The sequence below is a fragment of the Stegodyphus dumicola genome, chromosome 4 (genome assembly GCF_044657685.1).
Source record: "Stegodyphus dumicola isolate Sdum_Otavi_A_Nest chromosome 4, ASM4465768v1".
Taxonomy (NCBI): Eukaryota; Metazoa; Arthropoda; class Arachnida; order Araneae; family Eresidae; genus Stegodyphus; species Stegodyphus dumicola.
In genome coordinates this window covers 61,993,595-62,006,890 of record NC_140771.1, presented here as the reverse complement: position 1 = coordinate 62,006,890, position 13,296 = coordinate 61,993,595, and the positions used below count along the sequence as shown (strand labels likewise).

Sequence of the window (13,296 nt, the reverse complement as noted above, 5' to 3'; positions counted from 1 at the left end):
CTTAGTTTAATTATTTACGTATTATTATTAGTTTAATTATTTACGTACATTTATGTCTTGCACATGCTTAAAACTGAGTCCTGAATAAATAAACTCCCACATATACTTAAGGCTTTAACTAGGCCCAGCACTCGCTGGTGCAGTCTCTACAGGTCCTAAATTCTGCTACAAAGCGCATTCCTAAGTTCTAAATTTTCATCGTACCTAAACTTTGCATCCCAGTGCTTTCCCTAAATCATAAAAAACTTCTCATTCCTTAATTATGCCGCTCGGTGCTTTCCCAAATTCAAAAAGTTTCGTCTTCCCTAAATTCTGCCGTTGCTTTTGAGTTTATGGTAAATAATGTATCAGTTATTCTTAATTAAAATAGCACTTTTGGACTATGAGTTTCATTAACAAAATCTATTTTTAGCATATCAAAAGAAATTTTTGTTGATTTTCCCTCATCAACGTTTCTTAGAACATTTAATGTTAAGCATAATGTTAGCATAAAAGGTTGTCGTACTCTTGTTACTCAGATACTAATATAAAAAAAGTTTAGACATCACTGCATGGGTTATTACTGAAGCTATCATGTATTGATAAAAGCAAAATATAATAAATAATGACTCGCTAGGTCGGCGTCAGGGATATAAAATAGGTGAATGTTTCGGTTTGAGATGTATGCCCAAGTAGATACTCACCTATGGAGCCAAATTATTAATCTCACAAATTTATGCTTACATGATTGTTTTTCCACGACGAGGTATTTTATTTAGTGCCTAAGTAAAATTAAGAATCGGAATTTTTAAGTGAAAATCTCCACATATTTTATTATGGAAGGAAAAATCAAATGCGCATGCATAAAGCATTAATAAAAAGAAAAAGTTTGTGGCTTTAAGGTCCGGATTTTAGATCACTCCGGATAATGGATGTCCGGATTTCGGACTTTGTACTATATAATGCAAGATTTCTTCATTTTGTAACTAGAGTTATTTTGTGTTTGGGATCATTACTGTCACTTCTCTCATCCATTTTCCCACCAGAATGCAAATGAGGTTTTTAGTTTGTAAAATAAAACGTGGTTTGTCTCTCGAGGCCATGATACTAGGTTGCTAGATAAGATAAGATTTGTAATCTTCAGTTTTGCATTATAATTGTCGATAGTTGAATTCCATGCCAGTTAAGTTTTGAGACAAGTTCAAATCAGATTGATTTGTATAGACTTTGGCTACTAGTTTCTTTGAATTTAAATTTTGCCTTTGAACTTAATTGTTATCATTAGTTATGTTGCCACAAGTGGTTGACTGAGTCGTAAGCACAAAGTATGCCTTCTGTTTTATTTAGTTTTATAAAGGATCTTTTACACCCTTTCCATGAATCAGCTGTTACTTTAGATGTAGCGATTATTCACTTAATGTCTACCTGACGTTTAGTTGCATTATATGATTGTAAAGAATACATCTCGGTGTTTAAGTACTTATGTAGACACATTTTTGTATATAAATTGTACTCTCACTTTTATTACAATAAATTCAGATTTCTGTTCGATAAAATGTCTAAGTGATATAGAAAATTTGCATAAAAAGTCAACAGTTATTTCAATATGCTACAGTCAAAAGTCTTTAATCCGGACGTCCATAATCCGAAATGATCTATAATATGGGCCTCAAAGCTACAAACTTTCTGCGCATGCGTAATGCGTAAACACATTAATGTGTTTATGCATTCGTATAATACCTTTACGCATGCGCATAATACTGTTACGTAATTTCTAATTCTGGTACTTACGTATTATCGCAACCAGGTTGGCGCGATTTGTAAGTTTGAGTAAAAAAGTATGAATAGAAAGAAAATGTACATTTATTAATTACAGATAATTTTTAATACAGTTTTTTATATTATTTTGTTTTAAAATATAAAATAGCAATTAAACCCTTCCGGTTTCGAATTTGAATAAGTTGCGGAGTTATTTTTTCGGCGGAAATCTTTTGGCTATTGCTTTTAGCACTGATTGAAAACCGTCTTCGCCATTAACAGCTTGAGCTTGATGCCATATAAATTCGATAAGGTATGAGTGAAGATGATGACGGGCTGTTCCTCTCTGTTTTTTGTTGCGCCATTTGGCTGAGCCCCACATGCACTCTACATGTTGTGTGTGAACGCCCGTGCTGGGATCCACAAAGTTATATTTGTGATTAACAGTTCCATGCAGAAATCCAGCATTTTTGAACTCACTTGTATTGTATCCTTTCCAGCAATCCGAATAAATGATGCTTCGTTCCTTGATATTTTCGCAAATTTTTTCCATGAGGGTAACGGCACTTCTGTTAGGTACAGTAACCAAAAAAGTCTCTTTCTTTTCTCGGCAAATTCAGCCGAAAACCCATTGCTGTGGTAGTACACGCCCAGTGTTATTTTTTCTTTTTACAAATAAACTTTCCTCTAAACACGTAGGGTTGCCATAAGTAGGGTCGTCAAATTTGGCGATTTATGCAAATTTTGGCCTGGTTGCGTTAATACGTAACTACCCTAATTCTTCTGTTCTGACACCAGTTGTTGCGTTATTTTCTTCCTTCAAATTCGTATAGGGTTCATGTGGATTTGGAGTTAAAAATGACGACACTTGATGAAGTATCGAAACACCCTTTATTTGCCAGTATTGTCAGGACAGCTCCAAAACACGTTTTACAGTCGTTGATGAACTACTATAAACACGCTGACACGATCAGCGATACAGCTTTCAAATTATCAGACTATCAGGGTGGAGACAGCTTCCTGCAAAGCACCCGACTCTGCTTTCTGGAGTACAGCTCCCGACTCTGCTTGGTCGTTCTCAGAACTCCACGTACTCTCTAGACTGTCTATGCTACAACTCGCGATGCACTCGATGACACACAGAGCACAGCTCTTGACTCTTCGGTTCAGTCGTTTCTAGAGCTCAACGCACTCTCTCGACGGTGCACTAACCGCGATACTCTACGAGACTCTTTCGGTGCACTCAACGACCCACTCGGCACTCGCTGGCTGGCTGTCAAGGTGATCGCCTCCGCAGGGATTGACTCGCTAGAGGAGACACACTCATTCAATGAGAGATGCACTTTGACTGCGGACCAGCAGGGTTTATATAGCTTTCGGTTTGTGTTCGGGAACATTCTGGGCTAAACCGGTAAGAATTCGTTCCAGAAGGTTCTCCAACCGTTCATGGTATATCACCAATTTTGTTCCCAAATGGGCAATTTCTTGCCAAATGTGGCAACCTCAAAATTGCTTTGCGGGGAAGCTATCTCACCGCGCCTGTACGTTTCGTAACAATACGTTTACACGTGCGCGTTTAATGTATAACGGATGGTATAAGCTAAGCTAAAATTATCTATTTCAGTTAATGTTGCAGATTGAGTTGTTCCTTAATCTTCTAATAGGGTCCGGCTTATTATTTTTTGCAGACTGTTAGAGCAATTTTATAAAAGTAAACTTGAACTTTCGATTGTGTCAAAAAGAATTTCCGATTCTGGACCTGCCAAAGGATCTACAAAGCGAAAGCATGTGTCGATATCCATCAAACAAAAAGTGGAATTGCTGCAAAAAATGGATAAAGGCATATCCTTGTTTCTCTAACCATTCCGAAATTATCAATTTCACGCTGCTCTGCTAGGGGGGAACGTTGCAGCGCAATGAACTGGAAGTTGATCTGTCAACACTATCCTTATCTTCAGGGCAGATGTTTTTATTTTATTCAGCTTTTAATTCCTTAGTAAATGTAGTATTTCATCTCGATGTACTCCGTCTTTGATGGATTTAAATCAAATTCCTCGTCATTATAAATATCACGAATACACATCAAATAGTTTTCTGGTTGCAATTTTCTAATTTCGACTATGCGTTATGTATGTATGCGCGCATTGAAATAAATGTTTAATAAAGTAAACAAATAAATATGAAGTTTTTTTTTGTAAATTTTGATAGCCTTTAGATCATAATTGCTCTTTATTTTATAAATTATGGTTTCACATTTTTAATTTTATAATTTCTGCATGCCATCTTACCAGATTTAAACTGATGATCTATAATCCAGAAAAACCGATAATCCGGAATTGCTGAAGTCCTGACGAGTCTGGATTAAAGACTTTTGACTGTTTATATATATTACTGGCATTTATTAATTGACACAATATGGTCGATAAACAATAATAAATTGGAACAATTGCCTGCCACTTAAATTAACTCTTACTGCCAAATTTTTGCTTGTATTTAAAAAAAAAAAGATTTAAATTCATAACCTACCTTTTATAAAACAACAAGAAGCAGTTAATTGTTTTCTAAGCTGTAGGAACTTATCACAAAAAAAAAAAAAAAAAAAAAAGATTATTAATGGACATGATATGGTCAGCTGGGGTGTACTCCAACTGCGCTAATGAAAATTCTGCCCCCCCAGGTCGTGCTATAGTCTAACTAGGCCAATCAAAATTTCTTCCCCCTGCTGCCTACAGGGTTACAATTTAACTTTTCGAAGCCAATTGTAGCCAAGAGGAAAATAAAAATAAATAAATAGAATTACATATCACAAGAACAAGTAAAATAATATCTAACAAGCAGGCTAATTACTTGAATAACAGTAATAAATATGAGAGCTAACAAAGAAAATAAAAGGTATTAGTAAACATACATATTAGCATTACAAACATCTTTCATTTATTATAATAATATCATAAATTAAATATTTGTAAAGCATACCAATTATATTTTTAATAAATTACCTCAATAATAGTCAAGATGTCTGAACTAGACTGAAAAATTTAATAGAGTTCACTAGCCTGCAAAAATTATTCCATATCAAAGTGTGTTAAAGTGTGCTAAAAATATTTTTTGTTAATTAAAGTAATCATGTAAATGTTTGCAGAAATTAAATTTAGTTAAATTTAAAAAAAGCTTAGCATGAATCTATTATAACAACATTACTATGCATTTGGAACACTGACGTATAAATTGTAAATAAATTTTAATTATTATGCTAAGAAGTTTTTTCTAAAATTTATCTAGAAGAAAGGAATTAGATAAACAATACTGCAAATTAATATAATCAATCAGGCTGCTCAATAAATAAAAGTTTATTTTTTTAACCAAAAATTAAAAATTGGGATGCAAAAGTTTGAGTAATATACTTGGAAATATCTGAACATATAATTAATTAGAAATGTGTAATTAAATTAATAACAAGCTAATTAACAGTAACATTAAGCTTAATTTCATTCAATCTAAAACAAGCAATTGATCAGGAGCTCTGCATAACTGAAGTTTTATTGCTATTTTATGTAGATTTGCGTATAAAATAAATATTTGCACTTGTGAAACAATTGAATAATGTACTGATAATCAACAGGAATTAAAATACAGTGGTTAAAAATATAACTACTTGTCAGAAGGTATGCAAAGTTGCCATGGCTAGAGAAATTGAATGTTTATATAAAACTCATAAAGTTAAGCGCTACAGTGTGAAAAGAAAATTCTGGAATAAACATGTTAAGAAAATTAGATGCAGAAATAATCCTTAATTTATTGATATCCATATAAACACTATGCTTTTGGAAAAAATTACATTTAATTTGCACGGAGGAATCAATCACCGAAAACGAGTTCATTTTTTTCCTTATTTTTTCTTGTTAGAAGGATTTGTAAAAAAGTATGCCAAGGAGAAAATTTTTGCAATATTTTTAAAGAATAAATTAAAAAAGTATTTTTACTTCATGAACTGAAATTTTCACGATACATTTTTACACAGTAAATAAGTACTAAAATCGAAAGACCTGGGAGATCTCTGGGACTAGAAACTCAGGTCGAACTACTAATGTTTAGTGACTTTTTCGCTTGATCATAAGACCTTTTGAAATTAGGCTAAACAATATATTAATGGAAATAGAAGACACAGCACACATAAGAACAAAATTGGGCTGAATTAGAGATTTACATGTTTGGTGAATGAGTTAAACTTATCTGATCTGTATGTATTATGAAATATTAGGAATGTAGCATAAAAGCATCAGTGAAGAAGGCAATGGCAATCTAAATCATTGTAATCCAAATTTATAACATTATCAGTATCTTCTATTAATTTCAATACTGCTGAAAAAATTATAAATTAATTATATTATAAATCACATGAACTTGTTGTATTATAAATTACAACAGTAAGAAATATTATTAGTTTAGCGACCATCTTTGTTAATAAATATGTAATTTCAAATAATTCAGCCTGACACTAGGTTGGAAAATGAGCTACGTGCTGAAGATTAAACTTTACCAAGGTATTAGAAACATCTTCTGTTAGCTAGAGTTATGATGCAAGAATATCTAAAAGTTATCATTTAAATATAAATTGGCATAAGTGCAATACAAAATATATAAATTCTACATACATGTAAACTTGAATACAACGCAATAAGATGTGAAAAAGGAATGGATTAAAAGGGAACTGAAAATCCCAAGATATGAATATAAGGGAGTTTGATTTTTTTTTATTTGTTTTTTGTTGTTAATTATGAAAATTCTGCAGACGCTCATAATTATGAATTTATTAATTAAATGTGCATTAGAAATTAAATGTATGCCAAAGTACATCAGGTAGAGTAACTGGAAAACAGAATAAATAGTTAAACGTTTCTAGTATTAAAATATGGAATTTGTAAGAAAGTTAAGTAACCTTAAAATAACTTCAATGACTAAAAATGGAAAGCTTAATACGGCAATATATTGCAATAATATTAGTGTGAATTTAGAACCACTTAAGAAATCCAATTTTTAGATTTAATAAAGAGAATTGTTTAAATTAAATTAGAACTGTTTACCTAAAATGGTAAATTTGAAAGTTAAAACCAATCTGCTATTTAAGAAGATTTGTTAATACTTATCTAGACAAAAAACTTATTTAAAGTGCCCTAGAAATCTGATATTTGATAGGTTGATTATGTATCAGTTTTGTGTATATTATTAATATATCAATTTTATTATTCAAAACTGATATATATATATATATATATATCAGCGACTAAAATCTACAGCTTCTAGAGTTTTTAATTCTTACAGAGAATAAAAGAAGATCTGGCTCATCATTCTTTTAAGCATCATAAAACTTTAAAATGAGTGTAAAAGAAATTCATTTTTACTTTAGCACACGCCAGACTTTAAATTAATATTTGTTTTGTATGCGCAGTTATTACAATTTTGATAAATGAAAATAGAGGCTTGCAGTCTCAATAAAATGTCCCATTAATGGCGATAAATGACTTTTTGTAGCACCCAATCTTCTTGGCAAAGAAAGAGGGGACAGGAAATGTTGCACAGTTCATGGATTAGATAAGAGGGGGAGGGGGATCTTCGATCAAATTTTGCGCAGTTTGTACCCTACCGTCAGCTGAATATGGCTTATGAAGCAGTTTATGCAAACTTTGCACAGGTATACTCAGCATTCTAAACAGAAGTTCTCGTAAAATCAAAGAGCTTAAAACAGTACAGATTCACGAAAGACTTTCTACAATGTTGATTGAATACTGACTGCTTATTAAATAAAGAGATGTTAGTTCTTTTAGAATTCATAGGGAGACTAGTGCAACTTTGGGGAGCTCTCTGCCAACTTTTATGGTTCAGTGTTGCGAACTTTCAAAGCCAATGAAATAATACGTTATGAGTTCAATTAAGTCAATGAGATAATACGTTAGTGATGAGAGAATGTGTGCAGTTGGGCAGTTAAATATGAATATTGTTACGAAATGTCCAGGCGCAGTGATATAGCTTCTTTGCAAAGCAGTTTTAGGGTTGCCATAATATGTCAAGATAAGACAGGGTTGCCACATCTGGTGAGAAATCGCCCATTTGGCGACATTTATCGACAAAATTGGTTATATGCCATGGATGGATGGAGAACCTTCTGGAACGAATTCTTACCGGTTTAGCCCAGAATGTTCTCGAACACCAGCCAATAGCTATATAAACCCTGCTGGTACACGAAGAGTTAGTGTCTTGTCTAGCAAGTCAATCCCTGCGGAGTCGATCGAGTTGGCAGCCAGGCAGCGAGTGCCAAGTGGGTCATCGAGTGCACTGAAAGAGTCTCTCGTAGTGTATTGCGGTTCGTGCATCGTCGAGAGAGCGTGTTGAGCTCCAGGAACGACTGAAGCGAAGAGTCGGGAGCTGTGCTCTATGTGTCGTCGAGTGCATCGCAAGTTGTAGCGGGGAGAGTCTCGAGAGTATGTGGAGTTTCAAGAATGACCAAGCAGAGTCGAGAGCTGTACTTTAGTGCTTTGCCATGAAGCTGCCTCCACCGTGATAGCCTGATAACGTGGAGGCTGTGTCGCTGATCGTGTCAGCGTGTTTATAGTTGTTTATCGACGACTGTAAACACGTGATTTTGGAGCTGTCCTGATTAATATTGGTAAATAAAGTGTGTTTCAATATTCCATCAAGTGCTGTCATCGTTATTCACTCGAAATCCACACGAACCCCGTGGGAACGTAAAGGAAGAAAATAACGTAACAACTGGTGTCAGAAAAGAAAACCGTAACAATATTATTATGATCTGTATAAAATTTTCTACTCATTTTATTGTCACTGAATCAGTCCTAGAATGGTCCATAAATTTCACAAATTTGACATAAAAATCTATCAGATTATGTTTTTTTCATTAAAAAGCTAAATGACAAATTATAGTTCTCATTTGTTTGAATTTTTAGGTATATTAAATATTTTAAAATTTTAAGACTAGCATTTAAATAGCTTAATTAAAAGAAATTAAAACAATGGTGTCATTTGTTTCTGAAGGGCTAAGGAAATCATTTCATGGTTGCAATGTATAGCCTAATGCACTGCATAAGAAATGTTGCCAAACAGAACTTAGTTTCTTAATGTGTCCCATATAATCTAAAAATTATTGGGAGTACAAATAAGTCTCTGCCGTTTGGAACAAAATGGCACCACTAGTAAGTTATGGTTAAATTGTCTGACATAAAATGTCATACTGTAAGGTTAGACATCAGTAACAACATATCCTTGAAATATTTGCAATTTTTTATTAGCATCATAAACTGTGAGCTGAATGAGTGCCATTTGTGGGAACTTTTGATTTACTTCTTTAATTTGAAGAAATCTGCAGCTAAGGCACATCGATTGCTTGAAGATGCTTCTGTTGAGGCTGCCTTAAGAGAGAGAAAATGTTGTGTGTAGTTTCAAAAGTTTAACAATAGTGAATTTGACGAAGAATAGAGCAAAAGGATAAAAATTTTCAAACACATGAAATTGGAAGCAGTATTGCATGAAGATTTGTGTCAAATGCAAGTAGAACTTGGAGTTAGTATTATGAGTGTCTCAAACTGAACAAAATCTCTCTAACTAACACAATTGATGAGACTAAGCCGAGCACTTGAAGAAGAATGTGCCCGCTACTACTCCAGACATGACATTATCATCCTTCATGATAACATTCATCCACATGTTGCAACACTGTGAAAACTTTTTCAGAAAAAGGTCAAGAAGTTTTTTTCTCTCTTACTGTGTTCACCAGACATTGCTCCTTCTGATTATTACTTGTTTCAGTTGATGACGCATGGCCTGTTTCAGCAGTGCTTCACATCATATAAAGATACCAAAAATTTGATTGGTTTGTGGATAGCCTCGAAAGGTGAAACATTCTTCTGAGGTGGCATCTGTATCTTGCTAGAAAGATGGGAAAAAGTAGTGGCTAATGACGGACAATACTTTGAATAAAACATAACATACCATTATTTTACTATAAATGGCCATTTTTGATAAAAAAAATTGCAGCTACTTATTTGCACTCCAATTATAAAATAGGCAACTTGAAAATATGGTACTTTTATTTTTAACTGCTAATTATGGATAATTAATAGTAACTAAACTAATTATGGATAATTTCTTTTTGTTTCTTCTGGAGAACTTTCCAGATGTTAAAGCATATAATAATTCTTTTTTAAATTTAGGGTGAAGAATTTTACATCCATTTAAAAGTTCAAGATACTGCAGCTCCAAGAAAAGTACTTTTAAGAGGTTGTGAAAAAGTAAATGAAATATTGAAACCTATATTGGATAATCTGAAACAGGTATTATCTTAATCGTGCATGTTTTGTTTCTTTAAACATTTGTGTAAGTACTTTTTCTGTTCTTTTTGACATCCCGACTGTGTTGTCTGATTTTGAAAAAACTGAACAATTTGTTACTGATGCAGTTATTTATTACAAAATTGAGTATTTAAAATATGCAGGTTTTTAGCCAAAAGATAAAACAAATACAAAACACCGTAATACTCCCATTCTGCAGGCAATGTATTTCAAGATTAATTGAGGATAATTGCAAATGCTGTATAAAAACAAAACATTTATGTACACATACTAACACAGTCAGGTTTAGATGGTAAACTACACACTGTAAGATACAACTGAAATTAAATATAATAAAAATAAAGTATTTTATGCTCTACTTTACGCTATCTGTTGTTCCACTATATGCAATGCAAAATTACTGTGCACTAAGTATGCTGTATTTTTTTTTTTTTTTTTTTTCCATATATGTATGAAAATAAGCAATTCTGATAATCTGCGACAGGCAGATGATAAATGAAGAAATGCATTTTCTCTTCTGTGTTGTACTCGTATGTGTGGTTTCAAGGACTAATAAAAGTCACCCATTTACTAGTAAAACAATGAAAACATAATAGTTAACATATCACAAATAAAAGTAGGGAAAATACTAGGGATGTAAATTTAATGAAGAACTATGGATCTGGAAATGAAGAAGGACAAGTAAAATACTGCTTGGGGCTACCGATAATAGCAATATCCTGCCTATGCATTTATAACTATGAAGCTGAGTGTAAACAAAGAAAAAAAAAAAAAAAACTCACAAATCTGAGGGATAAGATGTAAGTATATATTTATAATTATAAAGGGCAGCAAAGAAGTGTTCAAATCTTATGGCTAACAGATTATGCAGCATGTTTGATTATATTGGTCCAAAAGAAATGCAAGTTCTAGTGGTTATGATATTGTAGTAAGACAACACTATTGGATGTGTATTTTACCATATTTATCTTTCAAATTTGGCATGTATTCAGAAAATCCCCCCCTCCATGCACACTATAAACTGTGGTTACCAAGTCAGAACTCTCAAGTTAAGGTACAACTCTACTTCAAAAAATTGTATTTCACATCCAAGTTGAAACTATTGTATTTCCAAGAAGTTATGTGTTTTTAGAAAATGGTAAAAGTATATTTACAGTACCCCTTGGTGAAAATTGGCAATTTTTCGTGGGACATGGATACTGAGTTTGTGCAATTCTTTGACTTGTTATTTCGGCTTTGTGTAACAGCGATTTGTACACAATAACCTATTTTCACTTAAGAAAACATCACAGAATTGCACAAACTAGGCATTTGCACACTCCTTTGACTTTATTTATGTACACCTCGACCTATTTTCACTTAAAAAAAAAATCAGAAAATTGCACAAACTTGGCATTGCACACTCCCTTGATTTTGTCCATGTACACATTGATATATTTTCACTTGAAAAATCAAAGAAGCACCCATTTCTAGGTAAAAGTATATTTACGGAACATTCAACTACTCAGGTTACCATAAATGAAAGAACAACGTGGCAATAAAAAAGTGCATTTACACATGCGCATTTAATGTATAACGGATGGTATAAGCTAGGCTAAAATTATCTATTTCAGTTAATGTTGCAGATTGCGTTGTTCCTTAATCTTCTAATTGGATCCGGCTTATTAGTTTTTGCAGATTGTTAGAGCAATTTTATAAAAAAGTAAGCTTGAACTTTCGATTATGTCAGAAAGAGTTTCCGATTCTGGAGCTGCCAAAGGATCTACAAAGTGAAAGAATGTTTCGATGTACCGCTTCCGATAGTGAAGAAAGTGACAGAGAGGTTATTGAAAATGAAAAAATTTCAATTGACAAGTTAGTCGGTATTTTCGGCACAGCAATTACAGGACTTGAACAGTGGAACTGAACAAGAAATTATGTCTGTTTATAAAATTAAAGAGAAAGTATTAGCACAAAAACGAAGCAACTTAAACAACTTACATTGAAAGAAATGTTTAATAAAGTAAACAAATAAATATTGAGCTTTTTTTTTTTTTTTTTTTTTTGTGTGTGTATGTGTGTAAATTTTGATGCCCTTTAGATAATAATTGCTCTTTTTTTTTTTCATAAATTACGGTTTCATATTTTTAATTTTATAATTTCTGCATGCTATCTTATCAGATTTAAATTGATGATCTATAATCCGGAAAAACCCCTAATTCGGAATTGTCGAAGTCCCGACGAGTGCGGATTAAAGACTTTGTACTGTATAACAGGTAAAGATTGTACACTGTGACCCCAATGTATTTTTATGTTGCAAAATATTTTTTCACTCCAATCTTATACCCTCATAGTTGTTAGACCGTTTCGATAATACAGTCATTACATTTTGAAATCTAAGAAAGCCTGATTTGATGCCAATGACACTGTTACCAAATTTAATGTTGCAGCAGTTGAAGAGCCTTTGCTAGAAGCTTCTTATCAAGTAAGAGTATTTCTGTGCTGAGAAGAACAAAAGGCTGTACGATAGTTGAAGAACTATTAAAACCATGTGCATTTGAAATTGTAAAAATTTTTTTCATTTCTGAAGCACAAAAGAAAATTTAACAAATTCTGCCATTGAATGATGTAATTAGATCACTCATTGAAGATATCAGTGTCAATATTTTAATGCAAATAGCGAACGATATGAAAGCCAGCTCTAAAAAATAAGCATCCAACCAGCTAATGTTGATCATTGCGGTTAGTTATTAGTGTTTTCACTATACATTGAAAAAAGAAAATATTGAAAAATTTAAACTTGGGAGATGTTGAGTTGAACATGGGAATTTAAAAACCTTTCCTTTGCTTAATTCTTTCATTTCGGAAAACAAAAAAATAATCACTAATTTAGGAGAAATTATAATACACCTCCACCAATTGAGGGAATCATTCGATGGATACTTTTCCACGGAAATATTAGTAAAATTAATAGATGGATACTCAATCCATTTTTGTTTGATCACAATTCAATGGACAACGATTTTTTAAAAGAAGGTCTTATAGAAATATGTGCTAATGCGCATATGGAAAGGAAATTTGAACTAGTAGATCAATGTGGGTGTAAACAGTTAGAAGCTTATTCACAACTGGCAAAAGCAGCACTAGAGACACTTTAACTATTTCCACCATCTTTTTTTAGGAAATGGAATCTTCAGCACCTGTGGCATAGCTAAGA

General features: G+C 32.7%; 1 protein-coding gene across 3 annotated transcripts in view; it reads left to right on the top strand.

The window, feature by feature from the left end:
- LOC118205029 (E3 ubiquitin-protein ligase FANCL-like) overlaps positions 1–13,296 on the top strand; it is a 60,346-nt gene that overhangs the window by 1,486 nt on the left and 45,564 nt on the right. For all 3 annotated transcript variants that reach the window (XR_015040685.1, XR_015040684.1, XM_085815014.1), the window contains exon 2: positions 9,963–10,082. Coding sequence is in view for 1 of the 3 variants with exons in the window: in XM_085815014.1 (XP_085671140.1) it covers positions 9,963–10,082 (120 nt within the window). In the remaining 2 variants the exon portion in view is untranslated. The remainder of the gene's footprint in view (positions 1–9,962; positions 10,083–13,296) is intronic.